The sequence below is a fragment of the Stigmatopora nigra genome, chromosome 22 (assembly GCF_051989575.1).
Source record: "Stigmatopora nigra isolate UIUO_SnigA chromosome 22, RoL_Snig_1.1, whole genome shotgun sequence".
Classification (NCBI taxonomy): Eukaryota; Metazoa; Chordata; class Actinopteri; order Syngnathiformes; family Syngnathidae; genus Stigmatopora; species Stigmatopora nigra.
In genome coordinates, this window is record NC_135529.1 from 8,460,609 (window position 1) to 8,484,230 (window position 23,622).

Sequence of the window (23,622 nt, forward strand, 5' to 3'; positions counted from 1 at the left end):
CAAAGAAAAAAAAACATCCATCTAATAACATCAGGAGAAACATGAATGGCTCAACATAATTTATTTTCATTTTATTTTAAAATGTACAGAGTTCTTTGAAAGTACTTGCTAAGAAACGGGCTGCGGCCGGATAAATGGAAATACATACAGGGACAGAGAAGAGAGTTGAGGGCCGCTAAGTACAGAATTCTGCACTTAGTCAAACACTCTATTTTGCACTCCCTTAGCATACAACGAAACATGTACAATTCCAAAGAATACAAAAAGGGAAGCGATATAAACAGACAGAAATATACGGAGCTTATTTTTACATGCCTCTTTAATGTAAGGAAGTCATCCTATACGCACTCACACACACTCTCACACACGTAAAAAAAATGCCAAGTGACCTTTAGATATTTGTAGTCCTTTTGTTTAAAATAGCATTAATATACTACACAAAGATAGAAAAACTCTAGAGATGAGATGGAATGAAAAGGTTAAAGGCATCTTATAATCACTAAAAGTGAGTAGAACTTTTTTTGTATTATCTATTTTGAATTTTATAGTAATTATTACCCAAGAAGTGATCTAAAAAATATGCAGTGTTGTATTTTTTTTTTAAATCCTGAAACAGAAGTGAAGGGGAAAAAATGACAGTACCAATATCAATGTCAGAATTTCCTTTTTATATTATAGAAAAAAATGTGTTCTCTACACAGGTTCTTTTTAGTCAAAAAGAGTCAGCTTAAGGTCATAATAGAAAGCTGCCCAGTCTGATAAAATTCAGAAAGAAAACAAAGTTCAGAACAGAACAATAGACACAAAAAAGTATGCAATGTCAGGTCTGTAAGAAAACTAAAACGCCTCTTTTTTTTTTTGACTTTGAATACTGGTACATGGGCAACCAGGTGAACAATTCCACCTTGCGCCATTTAAACACCATCACCAACAAAGCTCTGACCCTGCTTTCATACGTGTGCGCCTCTATGTGTGGGCCAAGCCATGCACTACACCAGGGCTTTAAGTACACCTTTTATAAAGGCTAACTGTCTACTGCAGTGTCTCTAGCAAACACAGAGGTCAAGAGAAAAATAAAACGCATGTATAAAAACAAAAAAAATAACCAAAAAAAGTTAAAAAGAATACACATTTCATAAGCGGACATCTTGACCTTTTTTTTTTGGAGGGGGGTCTTTTAACACTTTGCTTCCATGGAAGTCAGCTAATTGAGTAATTTTTCCTTAAAGCAGCTAAATTGAATTTTTTTGTTCGGAATACTTCATCCTCAAAATGGACATTGCACACTGACTGTTGTGTGGAGTGTGGACAAGAATAGTTGAATGTAGTACATTCTGGTGCTAGTCAGTTAATGCAAGTACTAGCCAGTATGCATGTAGTTGTTTGTATGTTGCTTCATAATGGGAGGTACCATAATATTTACATTTGTTGAAGTGACAGAAAACTGTAAAACAGAATGCTACTATTGGATACAAAAAAAAGACACTTGTCTCCTCCTCTGTGTCTTTTTCAGTGTTTTGGTATGATGTCCGCCATCAAGGAAGACAGAAACATGAATAAAACACCACCTTGATCACAGAAATTTCCGCCAGGCTGGGTGGGCATGCCTTGGGAGATTTTTGGGGGTCTTTGTGAGAGAACCCTTGAGGGTGTGCCACCATTTTAGAATGCCACAAATATAAAGACTTAAGCATACAAGAGGCCAGACTGCACAGAGATATTCCAAAACCAAAAATAAAAAGTTCCAACATCATGATTAACAAAACAAGTATCCACCTACGATGTCTCTTTTTTTAAGGTAAGGCTCCTATGTCAAAAGATTGTGTGCATGGTTGAATATAATCAGATAAGTGTCTTTTTGCATTAGCAATCTGACAATACGAGATCAGAATGAATCCTTGTCCGTTTCTGTGTATCTTTCTCGCCTCCCTCCATCTCCTCGAGAGGCAAAAGTAGACAATTGGGCCGCTTGGCTGGGACCGTCTTGGCCTGACCTGGTCCACGTATATCTATCTATACCTTATCTTCTGAGGAATGGGCAAAAAGATGACACAGAAAACCGGGAAACCCATCGGTTTCCATTCACTTGCTCTGATGGCGCCTTCCACGGCGCCGCAGAATGTGAATGAGACTGATTTAAAGTACAGCAAATATCAGCCTTAGACCCCCGTCTTCATCTGCTCATATAGGGCGACTGTTTTGGGACACCGGCATAGCTGTGATGGGTGGGGCCTGTGTACATCATGTTGCTGTGGTGATTTGGCTGCATAGGCTGCTGGGGGTAACCCTGCCCACCCATCATTCCCATTTGCATTTGCATGGGGTATTGAGCTGGCTGATTCATATACGGAGAATTACCGTGGTAACCACTGTTCATCATGGGCTGGGGCATTCGATAACCAGCTGACATGGGATTAAGCGGCGTCATGTTCATGGAATTGTACGGCGCCGCCGTCGGCATGAGGTTTGGCATCATACCGCGTTGAACGGCCAAGGTGCGAGGTGTGCCCTGCATGGTTACCGCCCCAGAGCTGCGTCCGTAGAGTTGCTGTTGGTGCGGGGCCGGGGCCAGTTGCTGAGTGGCTTTGGAGCGAATGGAAATGTGGCCTTTGACGCTCGCCATTTGGCCCTGCAGTCGTTGCGTGTGGGGTGGCGGGCCAAGACTGATGTTGGTAGTGGGCATGTTGCGTTGAAGCTGCAGGGAGCCTAAGTTCATGGAGCCAGAGCTGAGGTTAGGGGGTGGAGTCATTGTGGGTTGGCCCTGGGAAAGAGGCACGTGGGCAGAGGGCGGCAACCCCGCCGGGTTGGACAGCGAAACGCTGGTGGCGTAGGAGGTGACGGAGGCCGAGTGAGAGTAGGGCATGGCGTGTGGATCCATGATGGTGTTTGTGAGCTGTTGGAGTTTGGCCAGGCTGAAGGTCGCGGAGGGTTGGGGGTAACCTCCCGTGCCGAAGTCCTGACCCATGCGTTCGTAGAGTGTGCGGCCGCCACCCCCGCCTCCGCTTTCGGGGATCTCCATAATCATGGGGGTGGAGCCGAAGCCATTTCCCATGCTGCATTGGGAGAGGGGTTGCTGCTGTTGCTGTGGAGGGGGTGGAGCTGAGGGTTGAGGTTGGGAATTAGGGGTTTGCTGTTGTTGTTGCTGAGGAGGTTGTTGTGAGACTTTCTTTTGCGACGATTGCGGATTAGTACTTGGCGGTCTTTCGATCACACCGCAGCTTTGGGGGGATTTGATGCCACAACTAGGAGTGGAGGATCTGTGTGGAGGAGGTGGAGCTTGAGGGACGGAACCACCTACATTACTGGCTCCGGGACCACTGTTAGGGCCAGGGCCGCTTTGCTGGATGAGGCTACAGCTTCCTAACCCATGTGGCGTTCCACCATTCCCCGCGGAAGATGTTAAACTAGGGGTTGGCACGAAGGGGCAACTGTTGGACTGCGAGGTGGACGGAGTGGCCGAGCTGGAGGAAGACGTGACAGATGAGGACGCCGAAGAGTTTCCTGCCACAGTAATCCCAGCTCCGCTTCCACCATTCCCAGTTCCATTGCTTCCTCCGCCCATGGTGGAGTCGTAACTACTGGGGTTATCATAGTTCTCTGTCGTACTTTCAATACTCCCTAAATCGCTGAAACCACTGTCAACAACTTGCTGCGAGTGATCCGAAACAGACGGCACATCCATCATGGGAGACGTCTCCATGTTCTGCTGGGAAGGCGCCGATAAAGAACTGGGATGTTCTGGGGTAATCTGCGTGTACCCACCACCACCTCCACCACCCGCCCCAGTAGGGCCAGGAGTCCCACCCCTCTGCCCAGTTGTCGTCGTCTCCATGATGGCTGAGGGCAACCCTGGACTGTTCACCGAACGCACGGACTGACCGGACAGCGGGGGCATTTGAGGATTCGGTAGAGGACTACTATGTTGCGAAGCCCCACAGTCCTCTACCAAAGCTAGGGCTTCCTCTTCAGCATCCCCTGAATGGCTGTAACTCTGTAATGTCCGACAGGCAGCTAGCGTCTCTTCACAGTCTTGGTAAGCCCCGTGATGAGTCTCCGTCTCTTCATCCTGGGCTTCCCCTTGTGTCAAAGACTGTACGGCCTGCACTGTCTCCAAATCCAGTTCATTGGAGTGATGGTGGGCGTGATGTGTATGATGGTGACTCAAATCCTCTTTAAAATCCGAGTGCTGGTGTGGATGCGGGTGGGAGTGTGAATGTTGGGGTTCTATTAAAAGTGCAACGTCTTTGTCCTCGGTCTGTAAAGGTTGAAGTTCCATAGGTTCTGGGGGAACAGACATGGCCGTAACAGTTTCCACAGCAGCAGCGGCGGCGGCAGATTCCTCCTGCTCTCGTCGGCGTCTATCTTCTTGCTGTGGGTCAGCAGAGGAGGGTTGACATTTGACCTCTTGCACCTGCTCTTCAGGGTCCTCCTCTTCTTCCTCTTCGTCCTCCTCTTGCTTGCTGACGTAATCCCGGGCCACGCTGTTCTCCGTGTCTAAAAAAGTCTCTCCTCCCTGTGGTTCTTCTTTAACCGGAGGAGAGCTTGGATGTGAAACGGGTTCTTCATCCTCATCTTCATCCTCGTCATCATCAGACTCTTGATTTTTTCGTTTTTTACTGATGTTGCTGCTACTGCTATTACTCTTTTCTTCCAAGTGTCCGTCACCCTCGTCATCGGCGTCGTGGTCCTCGCTACGCCGGCTTCCTGAACTTGGTGCGACCGGCGTTCGTCTCGACGTGAGGTTTCCACAACCTTGTTGCTCAAAGTCTTCTTCCTTTTCCTCCTCTTCGTCGTTATCTTCTCTTTCGCCAATGTCGACACTCGGAGGGCGGAATTGCGGCGCCTTGGACGAAGAGGACGAAGCGGACAACATTGGGCGTGAGAATGGACGACTAGATTTGTTGTTGTTCTCCCAAGATCGCTCTGCTTCTTCGTCTTCTTCTTCTGCCTCTTCTGGTTCAGAGTTAAGAGGCGGTCTTGGAGCAGGTGGTGGAGGGTGACGGAGCATAGGGTTTCTGGGTGGTCTACCTCTCCTTTTTGGTACTTTTTGCTCCAAAGGCATTGGGAGGTAATCGTCTTCGTCCGAGTATTTTTCCTTATTTTCCGTGATGGTTCTGGAAACACGTTTGCTGTTTCGATCATTGGAAAGTAGCAAAGGGTTTTTGTCCATTTGCTGTTCTTGCAGTCTTTGCTTCTCCTGTTCTTGCCTTTCCGCTTCTTCTTGGGCACGCTGGAGATACCACGTCCGAGGCTTCCGCCCTGGCTTCATTTTGATTTTGGGGGGTGTAGGAGTCCCGCTTGCTTGGCTTTCTGCAGCAGCTCGCTGGTTGGCTCCGCTTCCAGGTGGTCTTCCAGGTCCCCGTTTCTTCCAGTGCAGTGGTTTCCGACTCTTTCCTTTGGGCCAGCCTTTTTTCTTCTTGACTGGGGCCTCGGGATCGGTAGCTTGATTTCCCGAAGGACATGGTAATGCAGCTACGGGGTTCAGGATGGAAGTTAGCTCTAAAAACAGATAATTGGAAGAAACAGGTTAGAGCAGGGGTGGGCAAATTTTTCGGCCCGGGGGGAGGCCACATTGACTTTAAAAATTGGACAGATGGGCCGGGTCAGCAGAAGATGCGATACATATAAAAAAGTGCATCCGTTAACAGTACATATGAAAAATAAACAGAAAAAAAGGACTCAAGTATTAACATACTCATCACTCATCATTAAAGTAAAAAGTATAATGTACAAAGTCAAGTAAAAAGGAATGTATTAAGTAATATTAAAATGTAATTTAAAAAAAAGATAGAGGGGCTGTAAAACATGAAAAACAAATAAGAGTGGACAGAGATACTGCCACTGGTTTCCGTGTGACAGCGCCATCTTGGGGGGAAAAAAAACATTTGGACAACGTCAGCGGGCCGGATTAAAAAGCCTAGCGGGCCCTATGTGGCCCGCGGGCCGCAGTTTGCCCATAATGGTTTAGACATTCAAAACATACTTTCATCTAGGAGTCAACAAGATTAAAGTCACTCACCATCTTCCTCTGAATCAGAGAGGTTGCAGTGGCGTCCCCGTTTCGGAGCAGGGTCTGACAACCCAAGTGCGGAGCGGGCAGGCGGATAGCGCCGCAAGGGGTGGTGGCCCATGGCCGTCTCTTCCTCCAGCCGTGGCATGGGCCTTTCGGAGTCAGAGTCGACAAAGGGTTCATCCAAAACCTCGGTGGTCTCAGAAATGGTCTCGGTCACCACGCTGCTGTGTGGGTGGCTGCGCTGACGAAAACGACGTTTTCTCAACGGCTTCTGGGCAAAAGACAAGGAAATTTTACTTTCTTGATTGTAAGTATTAAAAACTAACTTGCTATCATACAAACAATTAAGAGTTAAAACTGATAAAACGAGCAGTTCTTTGTACCTTGCATTTGAGTCCCATAACGGGCTTGGTCAAAATCGGTGGAGAGCTTGCCCTGCTTTCCTCATCTTCATCGTCTTCATCATCCTCGTCCTCATCCTCCTCATCATCCTCCTCCTCCTCTTCTTCCTCCTCCTCATCTTCCTCACTACTATCACTGAAGCCAGTTTTACGGACAGGAGGAGAATCATTGAGCCTGGATACACCAGGAAGTTGTGAGAGCCCCTCCCCCGGTTCCTCCATGTGTCTGGGTTTGGGGCCTCTCTTTTTTCTTGGAGGTCGTCCTCTTCGGGTAGGAGCTATGGTGGGGTGCCGAGCCGTGTCTACTGTCCGAAAGCTAGTCAACTCTACTTTTCGCTCTGGTGAGAATACGGAAGATGGAATGGCTGCAGACCCCATTTTTCCTCCTTCTGTCCTTTCATTGTCGTCGCCCTCCTCTTCCATTTGGCAGACTTTGGGCGGCCTTCCAACTCGATGGCTATCCCTAACCCCTTTCCCCCATGGCCAATTTTTGGGTGGGCGACCTCGGGGTCTGCGTTCACCATTGGCTGGCGGGGGTGGGCGTGTTGGCTTTGGGGTAGGCAGACAACGGACTGGAGGTGACGATGGAGTACTTTGGTTGACTGGAAATCCTAGAAACCCCTTTCTCTCTTCTTCTTCCTCCAATTCTTCATCCTCCTCATCCTCCTCATCTTCTTCTTCTCTTTTCTTTGCCTGACGCATGTGCCAGGACAATGATGGTAGCTTAATGCTTGGTTTGATCTATTAAAAAAACAAGAAGATACAATTATAATGGCTGCTTCTTTAAATGCTGGCATACACTGGTTAAAGTGCAGTTGTAAGGTAATCAGAAAAATGTTTACCTCTTTCCGGTCTTCCGCCGTTGGTTCTTGATCCTCTTCATCTTCATCCTCATCAGCATCCGATACTACAGTATTAGTAACAATGACAGGAGTCCATCGAACACACTCTGGGTCAACTTCGAGTTGTCGAGGTCGAGCTTTGAGACGAGCCATGTGGCTATCTATTAGCGTATCTCGTCGCACGAGGACCAATCTGACAAAGGGGGAGAAATCAATCATTATAATATATATTATATGGGCTTTTATTTCTTAGTAATGAAAATTTTATTTTAAAGATGTTTTTCATTTAAATGGTAACAAAATATATTTTTTAATAATGTTCAATATTAAAGTGGAAAACAGAAAATATCTTTATATTTATTCTTAGATCCTATAAAAACTGCGTTGAAAACACAAAAGAAATAGAATTGGATTGAAAATATTGCAATGGTTGATTTTAAAAAGTATGTAATGTACATATATAACCATTTGAATTTGACCCTAAAACAGAAAGTCGGCACTCATGATTTGCTTTCTCGGGCCGCACAAAATGATGCCGCGGTCCAGATTTGGCCCCCGGGCCGCCACTTTGACACCAGTGGTATATATTGTCACATAGTGATGGCGTATAAGCATCGGGCGCAACTTGACTAAATTTTATTTTTAAGTGCTGTATTTTTTCAGGTAGCCCAATCATCACTACCAACCTAAAGAGAACGTTAGCTCTGATGAGAAGATATATTTAGTTTTCAGACCTCTCTCCTCGTTGCTCAAGCATATTGAGGCTGTATAGCGTTGTGGTGATATCCTGCGGGCAAATCCCAGTAAGTTTGCTGAGCTGTCTAATTGTGATCTGCCGGTCATGAACCCTATGGAGGCACTCTAGGACCTCACTGCGCCAATAGGCCATGTAAGAAAGCCGGCCGAGATCTGAGAGAGGCTTCTCTGGTGATCCGGGCTGACCCTCACGCTTAGATAGTAAGTAACCTGCAAGAAGAAAAGACACATTGCAAAAATAATTACTATCAGTATTTCTTTCAGAATGAAAAAAAAATTGTGCTACTAAGTTTACTTTCTAATTAACAAGTTTATGTCAATATAGTAAATCCGAATTGTGTTTGACAAGGAGAGATAATTACTGAAATCAATGAGAAATCGCCCATAGCCCTTTCGCTGGTACTGCGGAAGAATCATGATGCATGATACGTTGTATTTCTGTTGGCAGTGTTTCTCCTGAAAAGACACATAGTACACCATTAGAGAATAATAATGACTGAGACAGCTGGATTTTTAACGATTTTTTGGCAGAATACAAGCATTTAAAGAGATGTAATGAGGAAAATGTCACAAAATGAAACAAACTATGCTTACCTTAGAAAAGTAGCCGACAAGGTGGCAACCTTTGTTGTCATTTTGCGTGAGGACATAGAAAAGGAAGGGTTCCACATCGTAGTAGAGGGTCTTGTGATCGAGAAAAAGCTTGGCCAATAGGCACAAGTTCTGGCAGTAGATTGTGCTCACATTTCCATCGACCTTTCAAATAGATTATTGAGAGAACAGACATGAGTGCTAAATGGAAGCTACTCATTCAGCCAATGCTAATCGGAGAAGAGGTCAAATGCAGTTTAAAAAAAATAAATGAAGTTTAGGGAGCCATAGAGACAGATAAGATTGAGTTCTAAGTAGTATTAGGCCTGAATACACCTATAGAGAAGCAATACAACATTATGAGAAAATCAATATTGGTTGTAATCATTACAATGAGAAATTGTATTATATAGTCTATATTGAATATTAGTTGACATTTGATAATTTCCTTAATGCTGAAAAAACACCAGTCAATCAGTCCAACTGAGCATTTAATCAATGTTAATCAACTGTAAGTGAATGTACATTATTGTGCTGTAATTGGAAGAATGTCCTTTATATGAATTTTGATTTCTCTATAGCAGGATAATTCCTCATTTTAGAATGCTGTTATTTATAATGGTATTATTTTGACCATCTTTCAGTAGGAGTGTTTACCTCAAACACAGACACGTCATCTTTCCTGTAAATCTCATTAGCTGGAGGATGGAACCAGCTGCATTTCTTCATGTGTTGATAGAGGATGCTACGGCTCTTCATGTAGCGCAAACAAAACTCACAAAGGTATAGTTTGGGTAGTCTAAAAAAAATTTTAAAAAAAGAAAGATGTAACATTTGCAAATTGAATAACAATAGCCATCTATTTAATGCATCTCTCTGTTCCTGCTCGTCATTCCAGATATAATTATATTTGTGTCCAGGAGCATGCCAAAATAATAAAAATAAACAATTTCGAGTATACTGTGCACCTGCTGTATTCCTGCGGGTAGGGAGAAGAATACCACGTCTGGATGTCAAACTTTCCAAATTCAATGACTGCTGGACATCGCATCTGTGGGTCCGGTGGACCTGTTACGCCCACTTTCTGTTGGGGTGAAAAAATAAAAGCAAGGATTTAAACAATAATAATAATAAAAATAGGAAGCTTACATCATACCCTACCACTAGAGAAAACACAATAATGTGAGTAAAGAAAACACATTTAATGACAGTAATAAAATATGTCATATGCTATTTTTTTTATCTCCTTTTATCACTCATTCTACATTAATTATTTTTGGGGGGGTGCAATAAATTATATACCTGTAATGCCAGATCCTGGATGTGTCTAAAGAGCTCAATATCTTTTTCAGTTAGATTTTCATGACCAGGCAGTCTGTCGTCGTCATCTCGCCAATCGCTGCCTTCCTGATTGTCTAAAATGGTGAAAAAAACAGAATAAATCATATGTGAACTCAAACACTCCAGATAATAATAAGAATATTCTCTAGAGAAAACTATAATTATGAGCAAATAACAATAACCTACCTGTCCTATCATCTCCCTCTCCCTTACGATTGGCTTTCTTTCTGATACGACACTGTTCCGAGTAGTCCACCACTTCTTGGCGTGCCTTTCGACCCTCGGGTGAAGGTGTAAAAAATTTGGTGAGGGCATCGATTAATCCCTTGGTCTTGTTGTTAAAGCGAAGACTGCTTTGTGTCAGGTCGTCAGTATCCCGCATTGAGAAAAGTAGTCGGTCATCGCCGGGGTAACCTTCGCAAGAGGAGCTGGACGAGGAATTCGGGGAGGCCGAACGCTTCCGCCGAGCGCGGCCAACTAGTTTCTTGAAGGGTCGCCCGGGCCTGAGCGGAAAATAAAATCTCAAGTTATTAACTAATTTTTACATCGTGTCTGTTGAACACATGATTTGAATGAAAAAAAATGGTGTTGCGTGAATGCTGTATAGAAAGTGCATATATTTCTTTACCGGTTTTTGGGCCTGCCAAGTGGTGCGTTATAGCGTCGTTTGATTTGTGCTGCCTTTTCATGTAAAAGATTCTTTCCCTTCCTCCTGGGTTGGCAGATTTGACAAATCCACATTCCTAAAAAAAAAAAAAAAAGTTTTATGCGTCTTACAATGAGAACAGAAAGAGAAAAACATTAAACATGTGATTCACATTACTGTTGTAGATTTAATGTGTACATTATCTAGAAATATAAATCTTACTCATTGAGGCAGATTAGATAAATGATTGACTTTATGAGAGGCTGTTAAGATATAATAGAGACGTGGGTACAAAGTTAGGGAGTTTATTTACCTTTGGGCATCCGTGTGAGGGGTGGATCACAGCATTCCATGTGGAAACCCCGATCACATGAATCACAAAATAACATATTGTCCTAAACACAAAAACATAAACAAACAGATAATTACAAATGACTGTATCCCCAATAGTAATAAATCTGGACCTCCGACTCGCTATATAATTGCACTGGACATGTTGAATACATAAATAACTATTTAAAAAAACATTTTCCCTGATGTATCAACATCAATATAAAAAGTCTGGAATGACAAATTGTGCAACAGATTTAAAAAAAAAGGTGCCTGGTTGTATCTTTTGAATCCCAATGATGTCCTATAATGAAAATAACAGTGAACAAGGCAGGCAGACTAAAATAGCACATGTCAGAAGTACAGATACAATATGGCTACATGCATATATCTGGCTCTTAAGCAAAGAACAGAGGCTTCACTGCCACTCTGCTATATTCGCTCATTCTCTCACCGCATTCTTTCCTTGATCTTGACAGCTGCTGCAGGTTTTGCATTCGATGCACTGCCACCACAGTGCCTTGACTCTCACCGTGAGTTCTGGAGAGAACTTGAGACAAGACGGGTGGCCTGCAAACAGGTAGAAACCCATTCACAAACATGTAGAAACACAATCGTGGTCTTACAGTAATATAAGACTTATACAAGGACTAAATCCACATTGTGCATCCAAAATCTCAAGTTAGGAGCGATACAATGGAGGCATAGGAAGAATTTTAAAAGATACTCACCACTATTGCCACAGTCAGCGCAGGAGATGAGCTCCTCAGGCTTCTTATCGCGATTTTGTTCCTTGGTCCCCAAACAGAAGCTGCAGATAGGAATTGGCTCCGCCACCGGCTAGAAAAAAACATAACACGGTCAATTTGAAGGTCAAAACAAAGCGTGTCATTCGTGCCCCGGGAGGAGTTTGTTATCAGACAAACCTTCATGTTGTGTTGAACAAATATTCTATTAGTAAAGAGCTTGGAGGCCTCACATTGCTTACTAATTTGTAGAACTGACCTTGTTGTGCAAAACAGTGCGTGGAATACTCAGTGGATGTAGTAGTAAAGCAATACTGATGGACTGTGTAGGAGGAACTGATTGGGATGACCAACATGGGAGACATTATGTTCACACTGACACCTGTCAGTGTTTCAAGCTATAGAAACCACATCAAACACCTGTCTAAGACCATACAAGTGTCATGTTTATTTTGATAAATAATTCTCTCAAGCCTTGTTTGCGACAATCCAAAAATTAAGAAAAGTTTTCCCATATAAAATATCCCAATTGCAAGACAAAGAACTTTTAAATGTTGGTACCCATTATTAGCGAGTGTACTCCAAGGTAAGTGTTTATATTTAGTCTGTCTAAAACTGGCATCTGTATCCCTTATCCTGACAAACAATTAAATAGGAAAAAATATATATCATCAAATTGTCCATTTAATTATTTTTTTTTTACAGTCCATGTAAGTTATGGCAACAGGTTTAACTCCACCAATGCTACATAAGCACCACTGTGTATCATTGTATGCATAGCTGTTGAAGTATGGGAGGCCAGTGGGTCCTGACAGGGAGGAGACAGAAGCAGCAACTTGATTTATTGGGTTAATTTTCTTTAAACCCAGCCACCTTCATACAGCCTCCCCTAACCCTGCCACCCAAGCGCTGGGATGTCGAGAGAGGCATGGCGAGTAGGTGTCAGGAAAGGAGGTCAACAATTAAAGTAATGCTGTAAAGAATAAGCTGCAAAAAATGGCTTAAATTGAACGAAATGTCCCATGTGTAATTCTCTTGCAGAGCACGGTAATGCAAAACATATACTTAAATACACAATCTTTTTTTGACCTGATTCAAAACCTATAGGACACAATTAGGCTTGATTTGAGATCAATTCCGATCCGATTTCTAATCAGGGCCATCCCAATGAAATATTATGCAAGACTGGGTAATCAAAAGGATGCAGAATTCTACCGGGAGGTTATAAAGAAGAGACACCTCAATCCCCACCTGACATGCAATATCTTTCTCTGCCAAGTATGCCGAATCCAGATAAGTAAACAAACTCGGAAAGCAGCAGTGGGCCTTTCCAGACATCTTATACAGAGACACCCACACTCCAGGATGATTTCTGTTACCAGTTGCCACTCTAAATGAATCCCCAACAGATACTCCAAAATGAAAAGCTAATCCGCTTTCAGTGTGACAGGGAATTCATAGCAATGAAATGTGATCTACACATTTCGCCTGGGAACAATTTTGCACTTCATTCATCACCACAGCCTTGCTTTCGTTTGGGATATCCCTTCATTTCTACAAATCAGCAGGTCTTTGGAATCAATTGCCATCGCTACCATTTGCCATTCCACATTTACGCTGTCTTATAAGTCTAAAATAAGGTGTCTATTCATGTTCAGCAGGCAGCCCTTTATACTATCCGGTGCCAAACTGTGATCCTAAGCCAGAAAGACACACCCCACAACTGTTATCAGTTAGTTATATTAACAGGGTGGACTTGAAATGCCACTTGAGAGTTGCTACGGGTAGCACGCACATGTATAAACACACATAGGCGGTCAGGTTTTAACCAGCCATGCACAAAAGCTTTTTTTAGGATTAGCTCAACACTTTCAAATGCTCAGCAATAGCTTCTTGAGACTCCACTTAACATGATCGTAGTGCAGAGAATACAAAACAGAAGTGGCCTGGTTTTCTTTTTAATACAACTGGCTGTTGTTATCCAAAGAGAGAACATGATATTGAGACGGCATAGAGAGAACAATGGAGAGGGAGAAGTAAGGAATAACGAGCAAAACAAGAACAAGAAGGAAAAAAAAAAACATTACTGTTGTCCTTGTCTCAAGTCAAGGATCTCATTAAAATGGGGATCCAACCCCCAACACACGCCTCTCTTATTGCCGCCTGAACACAAGCACATTGACTACTATTGACGGGACATGCCTTGCGAATTAAGACCATTAAAATACCTTACGATTCTATTTGAAGGTTTAAAACACGTCAATGTGTTCAACTTTCCTTGCAAATGCATGCAAACCACAGATAGAGTGAAATGACAGTGTCGATTGGAGAGGGTTGGCTGCTCTCCAGCATCACTTCCACAGCTGCGTGGCACATTTGCCTCCATTTGTGGGGAGGTGAGGTTATCCCATATGGAAGACCTTATGAAGCCAAAATGCCATTGACGTCGTGGCGGTTGGAGAGCAAAAGGCAACTGTTCGTTTGCCCTGGCAGGAAAATAATGTTAGTTTTGTGGAGTTTTAGCCCGCTGATTGTGTCTGTGAGGTCTGCACATTTATTAGTCTAAGCCATTTTAAAAGCGGGAACCAAAATATTTCACAGTGTAGTTTTACGCAACGATCCGGTAAAGTAAATGATGAGTACCGACTTTCTGTTTTAGGATCATATTAAAATGAAGAGTATAGATGTATATATTACATTTCCTGATTTTCTCCTTTTTAAATCAATAATTATAATTTTTTAATCATTTTTTTCAGTTTTTAGTTCAATTTTTTTGTAAAATCTATATATAATATATATCTAAAAAAAGCTAAAATAAACAGTTTTAGATCTATAAAAAACACAATATTGGGGGCTTTTAATCCATTTATAAAAAAAGAAAAATCTAAATATTATATAAAAAATGCCCCACATAAAATCGAGTTGACGTTAACGCGGCCCACAAACCAACCCGAGTCTGACACCCTTGGTGTACCGTATTACAGTCGAAACACACGGGGATTGAGCCCATAAGTGGCGATGACTAGCACAGAAAAGAATATCAATTAGCATTCATAGTATATATTGTAACCTCAAGTGGCCAAAGCATGCAAAAACTGCAGTGTGTGTGAAATTGCCAATCTAGTTACATGGTCAGTGGCCGGTTTCGGAGGGAAATCACTGTATGGGTGTGTGTGTGTAGGCGCAAGTGTCTTTTTCACACGTCCTCAGCGTGACACTGCACGTCGACATCGAGAACTCTGGTTCACCCCTCTCCAGCTGTTGGGAAGAGGGCAATCGCAGGGCAGGGATATCGCTCTTTCCTATTATGACGGGACGACCATCATGCACACACAACTATGTAATCACAGCGCTCGGCGCACAAAGGCTCGCCGTCAAAGCCCATCCCAACTAATGGCCAACGCTTCATACCGCTAACGGGTGCTCAGGGAGGCAATGAGGTTTGGAGTCTATATATCCATGACCCCTGGTTGACTTCGATCCCTAGCCGCCTCCCCCTTCATGACCTGGCAATGGCACCCTATTAAGGATGAGGGGGTGCCGGGGACGGTCGAATTGTACGATCTGACCCAAACGTCAGAGAATTAAGCATGGAAAGTTCACAGATGAGGTCAGCGTTGATGCTTGGCTATTTGTTTTGATTTTTTTTTATTCATTTGCCCCTTTTCTCTGAGAGAAATCATAACTGTGGCAATCAAGCAAAGCAATGTGGCAATGATGCGCCAATGGAAGGCTCTGAAAACTGTAGGGCCATCATGGATGCAATGGCCTGTGACTGTTACACGCACTGTTTAAAAAGTCTTGTTAGCCCAGGCTGCCTTGCAAGGAATGTACAGAGCAAACAAATTTAGCATAGAGTACAGTCCAACACAGATAGCAATCAATAACAGGAAGAAAAAAGGAATCTATTCATTCTTTCATGCCAATATTTTCTCAGGTTTTCCACAATGCAAAGCCCAATATTATTCACAGAATATCTACTGGGTAATCTATAAGTGCTATTCTAAACCTTTTGGAGGGAGTTTAAAAAGAAGCATAATCTCAATAGCACATAATGTTCACATATGTCTAGATCACATTTTGTGACATGTGGGCCACAGTATTGACATTCCTTAAGTGTTAATCGTTATATAAATGGTGCCTCGCATAACCTAAAATGTGATGTCGGCATATCTGGACACCAGCTGTGCATTAGAATTATATATTTACACATTTTTGTTGGATCAATATTGTTGAAGACGAAAAAAGGGTAAATCAAATGAACAAAAATAGAAAAACTATGCTTATGACCTTACTCTATTCATATTTCTGTTCTTTTGATAGCACTAAACGTCCAATCCACTTTGCAGTGTTGAAGGATTTAAAATAAATTCATGAAAACGACTTGATATAGGAGACTTTTGTATTTAAATGACAGCAAAGTAACCAGAAGCTGAGTCATAGCCAAGGTTGATATCTGGTCATCTTTGGAAGTGGATTGTTGTGATCCAAGCGGGTCACTATGTCACACAGACCCCATATGATCGTCAGCCTGCTCTCTTGGCTAATCTCTACGTCTGCTTCCAGCCTTCCGGGGGGCTTGAACCAGCACACACACACCCACAAAGGGCACAGATAAAGACAGGAGCCAGTCAAAACAGTAGCGTGAAGTCGTGCAAGTCCTCCAGGATCAAATGTCTGAACGGGTCAGCGGGTGACGACACCTAAAGCTAGTTGACAGTGCAAGGGAGTGAAAAAAAATTACCAAAGTTTGTACATGGACATAAATCCGAACCCTCCTTGAGCTTGTATTTTTTCCAGTCTGGACATTTGTGTGTACTCTTTCATGGTCCTTAGAAGTAGAGGTTAGCAACCGGCCGTTTTGCGTCTCTCTGATCAGGTTACAAAAGTGGGTGTGTTCCCGCTCTCCTCTGTCGCCTGCATGTCTGCCTCTCCCGCACTCTCCAGCTCATTCTGCCTCTTTTGCTTTCTTCTCCCTCCACGTCTCTCTGCCCCTCTCGTTTAGAGCTTTGTAACTTGCATCATCCAGCCTCATACGCCACTACTACATACTCTCGCGCTTCTTTTAGCTCAACACACTTCCCGCATTTGTCCTTCCTGCTAAAAGAGCAGCAGTCAATCCAAACAGACTGGAAGACTTCCTCCCCTTGTTGACCTTTCCCTCTCAACTGACCCAGCAGACATCTAATAAAATAACGACACACTTACACAGTTTACACGGACCATAAGCAACAGAATTGCAAATGGGTTCCTTGTCAAACTGTCATCCAAATTGTTTAAGTCCGTCTAGTTAAACTCGGCTAACAAAAGCAAAGCTACACGGTGTGCCGTTGCTAATCAGAACTACAAATGAATATTCTACGCCCCACTGAGGGATGACTACTAAAACTCAGCATCATCTTTTGTGTGTTTTGTGGATATACTGAACAGTTAAAATCTCACCTTATCCTTTTCATGAGGCAGCCGACGAACCGGAGGCAGCGATTCCAAAGACACCGTCCCGGTGCCGTCGTGATGGGAGCTGCTGCGGCTGATGAACTGAAAAAGTGGCCCGTGTTTTGCCACGCGTCCGTGCGCCACGGCCCTTTTGAGGGCAACCCTCAGCTGTTGGTGGAAGATGCCAGGCCCCATGGAGCCACTGCCTGATAAGTAAGCTGCCACATCAGCTTGGCACTTAAGAAAGCGCTCAATGTTTTTCAAGCAAGAACCACCTGGCTCATGGAGGCCCTCCAATGCCCGCTTGATTAACTTGTTCCAGTCAAGTCCAGGTCTTTTGCCCATATGGCTTTGGAAGCTAACACCACTGCTGCTTCCACCACCGCCACCACCACCATGACTGCTGCCTCCTCCAGAGCTGCCACTTCCTTTTTGTTTTGGGAGAACAAAACGTCCAGGGTTTTCAGGGTCTTTGTATGAGTTAAGACCTTTGTTGGTCACCTTAAGGATAGTTCCATCTTTGACACTAAGCTCTAACTGTTCCAGAATAGTTTTGCGATCCAGAGTATGGGACATGGAAACAGCATTGCAAATACGTTCCTCAGATGGACGTTGCTTCTGTTTCTTCACCTTCTTGATGGCCTCCAGGATCCATTGGGTGTATGTGGGGTTGGCCAGTTTCACCATGGCTGCAGTCTCTCAGGGCGCGGTGGCCCCGGTTGGCTTCCCACAATCACCAGAAGAGAAAATAGGAAAAAAGCGAACTACAGAGTCAAATCACAGACCTAACCTGGCCTGCGCCGAAGCGCCGACCCCTCCTTGGCGTCTCCGTCTACTGCTTCTTCTCCGCTTACTATCCCTTGTCTTGTGGACGCACAGAGACTCTCTCTGAAGCAGAGAATGAACAACACGGTAGTGAGCAGCTGATCATAGCACAACCCCCCCAAAACCCACTCCCCCACCCAGTAAATGCAGACCCACCCACTTTCGTCACAGGACAGAGACAAGTCTTGAAATAACTAAATATGACAGAATAGAATAAGGGTGTCTTGACAGTAAACCAGGGAGTTTAACGGTCAAACTCTCATCTCAATGTGAGTGGCAAAAGATGACCATGTCCTCCAAAAGATGGGTTTCATGTTAATGAAGAAAATCTGGACCAGTGTCCGGGTTGTATTGTAGTTTTAGGTAGGTTGGATGCTTCAGTCGTCACAGTCGTTTGCCCTCGCTTATCCTTTCACAGTGAATTCCAACTCCAGCAGTCAGGGCTTCTCAATAAAAGGATGGAGCAGACAAAGTTGATCACCATCATGTCTACTGCACTTCAGTAGCACCAACCTGTACAGAAGATACAAAAGGAGAGAAAATATTGTTATAATTTGATCTAAATTGAACCCAAACACCAAACCATAAAGGTAAATAAACAAAAATCTAATTGCACTGCTGCAAAATGAACATGAGTAACTACAATCATGCAATTTCCTCTTGTAGATTAGAAGTATACAAAATAAATATGTACTGTCAACAAGTCTAGCATGAGTGTTAAAATGACCATCCGACTATTTTATTCTAAGAAAGCAAACACAATGTAGTCAAAACATACAGTTAGCAAACACAAGCCGCGTGGGTAAGATTTTTAAAAAATCAAAGCTTAATCAGTTAACTCTCAGATCCCATACTGTTACCTTTTGTTTACACTCCCTAGCACAATAAGCAGCCCCGTGTGTAACAACAAGCATTCCCGCTAAATGCTGTTGTTTAGCAAGCTAGCGCCAACAGCTAGCCACTATGCTAACCTTACGATTGTGTTGCTAAGGTCCCTTGCAGAGCCAAAACGTAAACAACGAGAAAGAAACAGCCGGCAAAACACCCGCACAATACCCCCCAACTCGGATCTTTGCTAGCCACAACAACCGCATCAAAACCTGCACGACCAAACGATCCCAATTCGAATGACATTCTCTTATTAAGGTAAGATCGCGGCCTTGTATTGGGCACAATGCAAGTTGCTTAGAGCCATATCACCAAGTGCAGGAATTGATGCATCTTAGGCAAAAACATCGAGGACTACATACCCCCGGAGAGGCCCCGCGGGTCGCATGCTCCGCCGCCGCCGACCGCTGTGACGAGCCCCGGCTAACGATCCCCACCTAGCCGCCGATCGCCCTCCACCACCAGCCTCCCTCCCACGTAAGACTCCAAGCAGCCTGCGGTGCGGTGAAGACAAGGCCGCTGGAGCCGATTAGCTAGGCCTCGGCTCCCCTCTCCGTACCTCCCCCCACCCTTCCTTCCCAGTGCTTAGCAGACCACCGTACCCCTCTCTCCCTCTTCCTCTCGAAGTCCCCCCAAAAACCCGAGCTCCGGTTCTGCTTTGCTGGGAAGGGGGGTGGTGGGGGGCGAGCCCCGATTCGAGATACCCCGTTAACAAGAAACCGCGATCCCACCACGTCCTTCAAATCTCATTACTCACCGGAATTGGGTGTTGATCCGCTGGAGGAAAGGTTCCGAAAGCGCGCAAAACAGAGACAACAACAAGCCTGAAAATGCAGCCAGAGACCAGAGGCTCTCGAGCCGACGCCATCTTTGAGTGAAACGGAGCACGGCGGTGGGGGAGGGGTAACGCTGAACCGTCAGGCTGGGCCAAGGGACCGTCTGCATGGTGCGAAGCGAACATCCAGGGGAAGAAACAGTGCTCGCAGCAAGAAGGTTGGGGTGGGCTAAGGGTGGGCTGCGGTGGGGGCGGCGGCGGCGCGCTGTTGCTATGAGAGGGCTACGGATAATGCCTGGGCACGTGAAATGGAAGAAAGGGACAGATGGTGGTGTTGGAAGGAGGGAGGGAGTGAAAAAAAAACAGTTGAGGTAATCTCACAGTCTCTGTTGTGCCATAGCCGCACAGGAGATGATTTAAGGGATCGTCTGCATTTTTTCTTCTGCAAGGGAGAAAATCAAGGCAAAACCAATGAGCACGCGTTTAAACGGCAGAAGGTATCTAAAGATCCAAGAGCTTTTAATTTTGCAGGCTATTGTGGAATCGCTTTTATGAACAGGAAGGTCGATACAGGGGTTCAGTCCATAAATACTTACATGACATGAAACATGGCATCATGATGATGATTACACCAGTGCACAGATGCACAATATCCATTGTCATTTACATAATATTGCCTTTTCTAAGAAAAAAATATTTATTGAATGACATTCAGGCTTGATACAGTCAAATTGTTGAATATTTTACTATGAATAAACTGCCCATGGTCAGCTGGGACACGCTCCAGCACCCCCATGACCTTGTGGAAACCTACATTAGTAGTAATATCACATTTACATAATAGTCACTCGTATAGCACTTCATTTCATAATGTATTCCTCAAAAATTCTGACCTAATTCATGTGTGTAAAAAATGCATAATTAAAAGAGACAGTCTTCTGGTAATCAAGACTAAAAATACCACACGCATTCTACTACAATTTCATATTGCTCTCTAATTTGAAGCTACAATTTTTTTGCTCAAAATGGCAAACAAAAGCAAATGTGTTTGGAAACTGACATAAATCTTGCTTTTTTACCAACTCATGCTAAAAATTCCCCTGGTGAAAATTCAATCAGCTGAAGCTTTTGAGTAAAAAAAACGTGTCCTCAGAGAGATATCCTATACATAGTGTCTCTTATGGGAAGCAATTAGACACAGGTTTTCCCTTGTTGAAGGTATGTTGCACGAGGCGTCGTGAGCTGCTACGTGTTGACAAAAGAGATCATCAAATTAAAGTGTCATGGCTACCATTTAATCGCTGTTTATCTCCTACTGCATTATCTCCAGAGGGACAGTTCAATCCTTTTAGAAAGACTACAACCCTTATTATCCATAATGCTTGTGTTATTATTCAGATAAATAACATTGACAGCTCCTACAACATCTCTTGATGATTGACATATTACATTAGGGTACCCATGGGGGGGTCAACTAACAGATGGACATTACTAAGAAGAAGCTTAGACCATCTCTATCATGCTATACATTATTAATGGCATGTAGACCGTGACTCGCAGTATAAACTGCGTCCAACAATTTATAAGTGGGGAAAGACCACGTAGAGTGGAGTGCGTGGGTAGCATGGTGGAGTAGTTTCTTCCTCGTTAGCTGGAAAGAATTTGTTTATTTATTTATTTTCCGTCATGAGGGTAGAAGGAAAATGCTTCATGAGGGACAACAAGGGGAGTAAGTGGGCCTTGAGGTCACATAAGGCAGTCTCAGTGGTATCAAACCAGCGGAATAGATGCCTCAAATTGAATTTAGGCGATGGTTAACCCTGGTAGAAGTTCGGAAATATAACGAAAGTCAACGATAAGGGCCTGGAAGGGGTTTTGAATATTCCAAATGGCATCACTAGACATTGGAAGTGGCCCAGGGTGGTGTTGAAGGTGGTCCTGAGGAAATATGTGTGTCCTGCAAAACATCTCCATCACATGTGTCAAAGTGGCGGCCCGGGGGCCAAATCTGGCCCGCTGCATCATTTTGTGTGGCCCGGGAAAGTAAATCATGAGTGACTTTCTGTTTTAGGATCAAATTAAAATGAAGAGTATAGATGTATATTAAATTTACTGATTTCCCCCCTTTTTAAATCAATAATTGTAACATTTTAATCATTTTTTTCTGTTTTTAGTTAAAAAATCATTTTGTAAAATCTCAAAATATATAAAAAAGCTATAATAAACATTGTTTTAGATCCATATAAAAAAAACTGAATATTCACAGCTTTTAATACAGTTCTTTTAATCCATTTATTCCAAAAAAATCAAAATATTATATCTAAAATCCGGCCCACATGAATTCAAGTTGACGTTAAAGCCACCCGTGAACCAACCCGAGTCTGACACCCTTGATTTACATGTTTTGGCATGGTATATTTCCACGAAGTTAGGAAAGATGATTATGTGTCGCATTTTGCAGGCGTCTGTGAAATCCCTCATTGACTAATGGCTTTAAAATAGAATCTGAATTTTTCCCTGTTAAGACTCTTTGGAACGAGTCCAACTATGAAGTTCTCAGGGGATGGATACCCATTAACATGGAAGCACAACACACACACACACACAGTCCAATTACAGTATAATAAACCGTGATTGGACTATTCTACACATTTTTAGCTTTAACCAGCTTAGTCTCCGAATCCTATGGTAATGAATATTGATTTAACATAACACGAACACTTGGAAAACCTGTCACTTGAGTTGAAGATATAGCTAATCCGTTTAAACTATGCAATCTCCATTAGTCTAAACAGCCTGAAGCTATAGAATGTGATCCTAAGCTTGTGCTGACCACATTTGTAAGTTCCTGTTTTTTGTTGTTGTTGTTTTTTTTGTTTTTTTGGAGGGGTATACTGCTCTTTGATTAGTCTGAAGCAATGTCTATGACTGCTTTTTTTGTCCGTGTGAAACTAGCAAGCTTCCTGCTGGGCATGGCTCATTGCCAAGTCCAAACTCTCTAACCAAGTGAAGCCTCCTTTTTTTGAAAAGAGCTGAAACATGCAACGGAAATTTCCAAGGCAAATCCGCCCAAAGAGCGTGCCCCCACCCATAGCGTTAACAACACCAACCATACCCCACCCTACCCCATCCTCCTGGGTGACCAATGCGCCCTCCCCATGTCCGAAATCTAAAGAGAGACAGCAGCTGGAAGGCGTAGTGACCCTTATTGGTATATATACTGAGCTTCAATTCAAAGGGAAACACCTCTGGATTGGTTTCTCCTTTTTTAAAAACAGCACCTACTTCACTTGTGCGGTGGTGCTTGAGACCTCTACAGATTACACTTGCTCCTCAGCAAGCACCAGAGAATTTCTTGGCTTGACAAATCAATGGTGCTGTTGTGGTTTAACACTCGTTTAAGTAGGGTGTGCACTTCCAATAAGGGGCTTCTGACAAGGCCATTATAAAGAACTAATAGGTAAGACTTTAACAGCATAAAGAACAAGGGGAGGGCGGAATGGCTAATATAGTAAACATGACTAAAACTGTGTATATACATAAACATATGTACATATTAGATATGTGCCGTCATCTTGATTTCACGTAGGCTGGATCATTTTAAATATTATATTTAGATTTCTTTTTTTATAAATTGAGAACTGGATTAAAATCTCTGAATATTTAGTATTTTATACTATATGAAAAACGTTTATTTTAACATTTTTTAAATATATTTTTTAAATTTTACAAAATGATTTTTGAACTAAAAACAGAAAAAATGGCTTAAAAAAATTACAATTATTGATTTAAAAGGGGTAAAAATCAGGAAATGTAATATACATCTATATTCTTCATTTGAATTTGATCCTAAAACAGAAAGTCAGCACTCATGATTTACTTTCCCGGGCCACACAAAATGATGCGGCGGGCCAGATTTGGCCCCCATGCCGCCACTTTGACACATATGCATAAGGGCGTTTACTTTTCAAGTCTAAATTATGCACATATAAGCCGTACCCTTGATTGAGTCTTTGATTTTGTTACATATTC

At 43.2% G+C, this 23,622-nt stretch overlaps 1 protein-coding gene across 2 annotated transcripts; it reads right to left on the reverse strand.

Annotated features, from left to right (window-relative positions):
* Positions 1–40: 40 nt before the first annotated feature.
* Positions 41–18,040, reverse strand: LOC144215496 (histone acetyltransferase KAT6A-like). 2 transcript variants are annotated; one of them, XM_077744470.1, is made up of 16 exons: positions 17,109–18,040; positions 11,652–11,760; positions 11,375–11,490; positions 10,904–10,985; positions 10,573–10,687; positions 10,131–10,447; positions 9,906–10,018; positions 9,572–9,687; positions 9,261–9,402; positions 8,607–8,768; positions 8,375–8,468; positions 7,991–8,222; positions 7,257–7,449; positions 6,397–7,155; positions 6,020–6,281; positions 41–5,499 (listed from the first exon to the last, which is right to left on the reverse strand). In XM_077744470.1, exons 1-16 carry the CDS (start codon positions 17,787–17,789, stop codon positions 2,174–2,176), a joined length of 6,819 nt encoding a protein of 2,272 aa, XP_077600596.1. In that variant the 5' UTR covers positions 17,790–18,040; the 3' UTR covers positions 41–2,173. The 2 variants fall into 2 exon arrangements, with proteins under 2 accessions (XP_077600596.1, XP_077600595.1); XM_077744469.1 differs by having other exon boundaries at positions 6,020–6,284.
* Between the last annotated feature and the right edge of the window lie 5,582 nt (positions 18,041–23,622).

What these genes read in the sequence shown, in the direction of transcription:
- LOC144215496 (XM_077744469.1), bottom strand. Translation starts at nt 17,789, where the DNA reads ATGGTGAAACTGGCCAACCCCACATACACCCAATGGATCCTGGAGGCC. An exon ending in CCTCACACGGATGCCCAAAG is followed by an intron (nt 10,688 to 10,903) that starts GTAAATAAACTC and finishes TTTTTTTTTTAG; the next exon opens with GAATGTGGATTTGTCAAATC. An exon ending in AGAGGGAGATGATAGGACAG is followed by an intron (nt 10,019 to 10,130) that starts GTAGGTTATTGT and finishes TCACCATTTTAG; the next exon opens with ACAATCAGGAAGGCAGCGAT.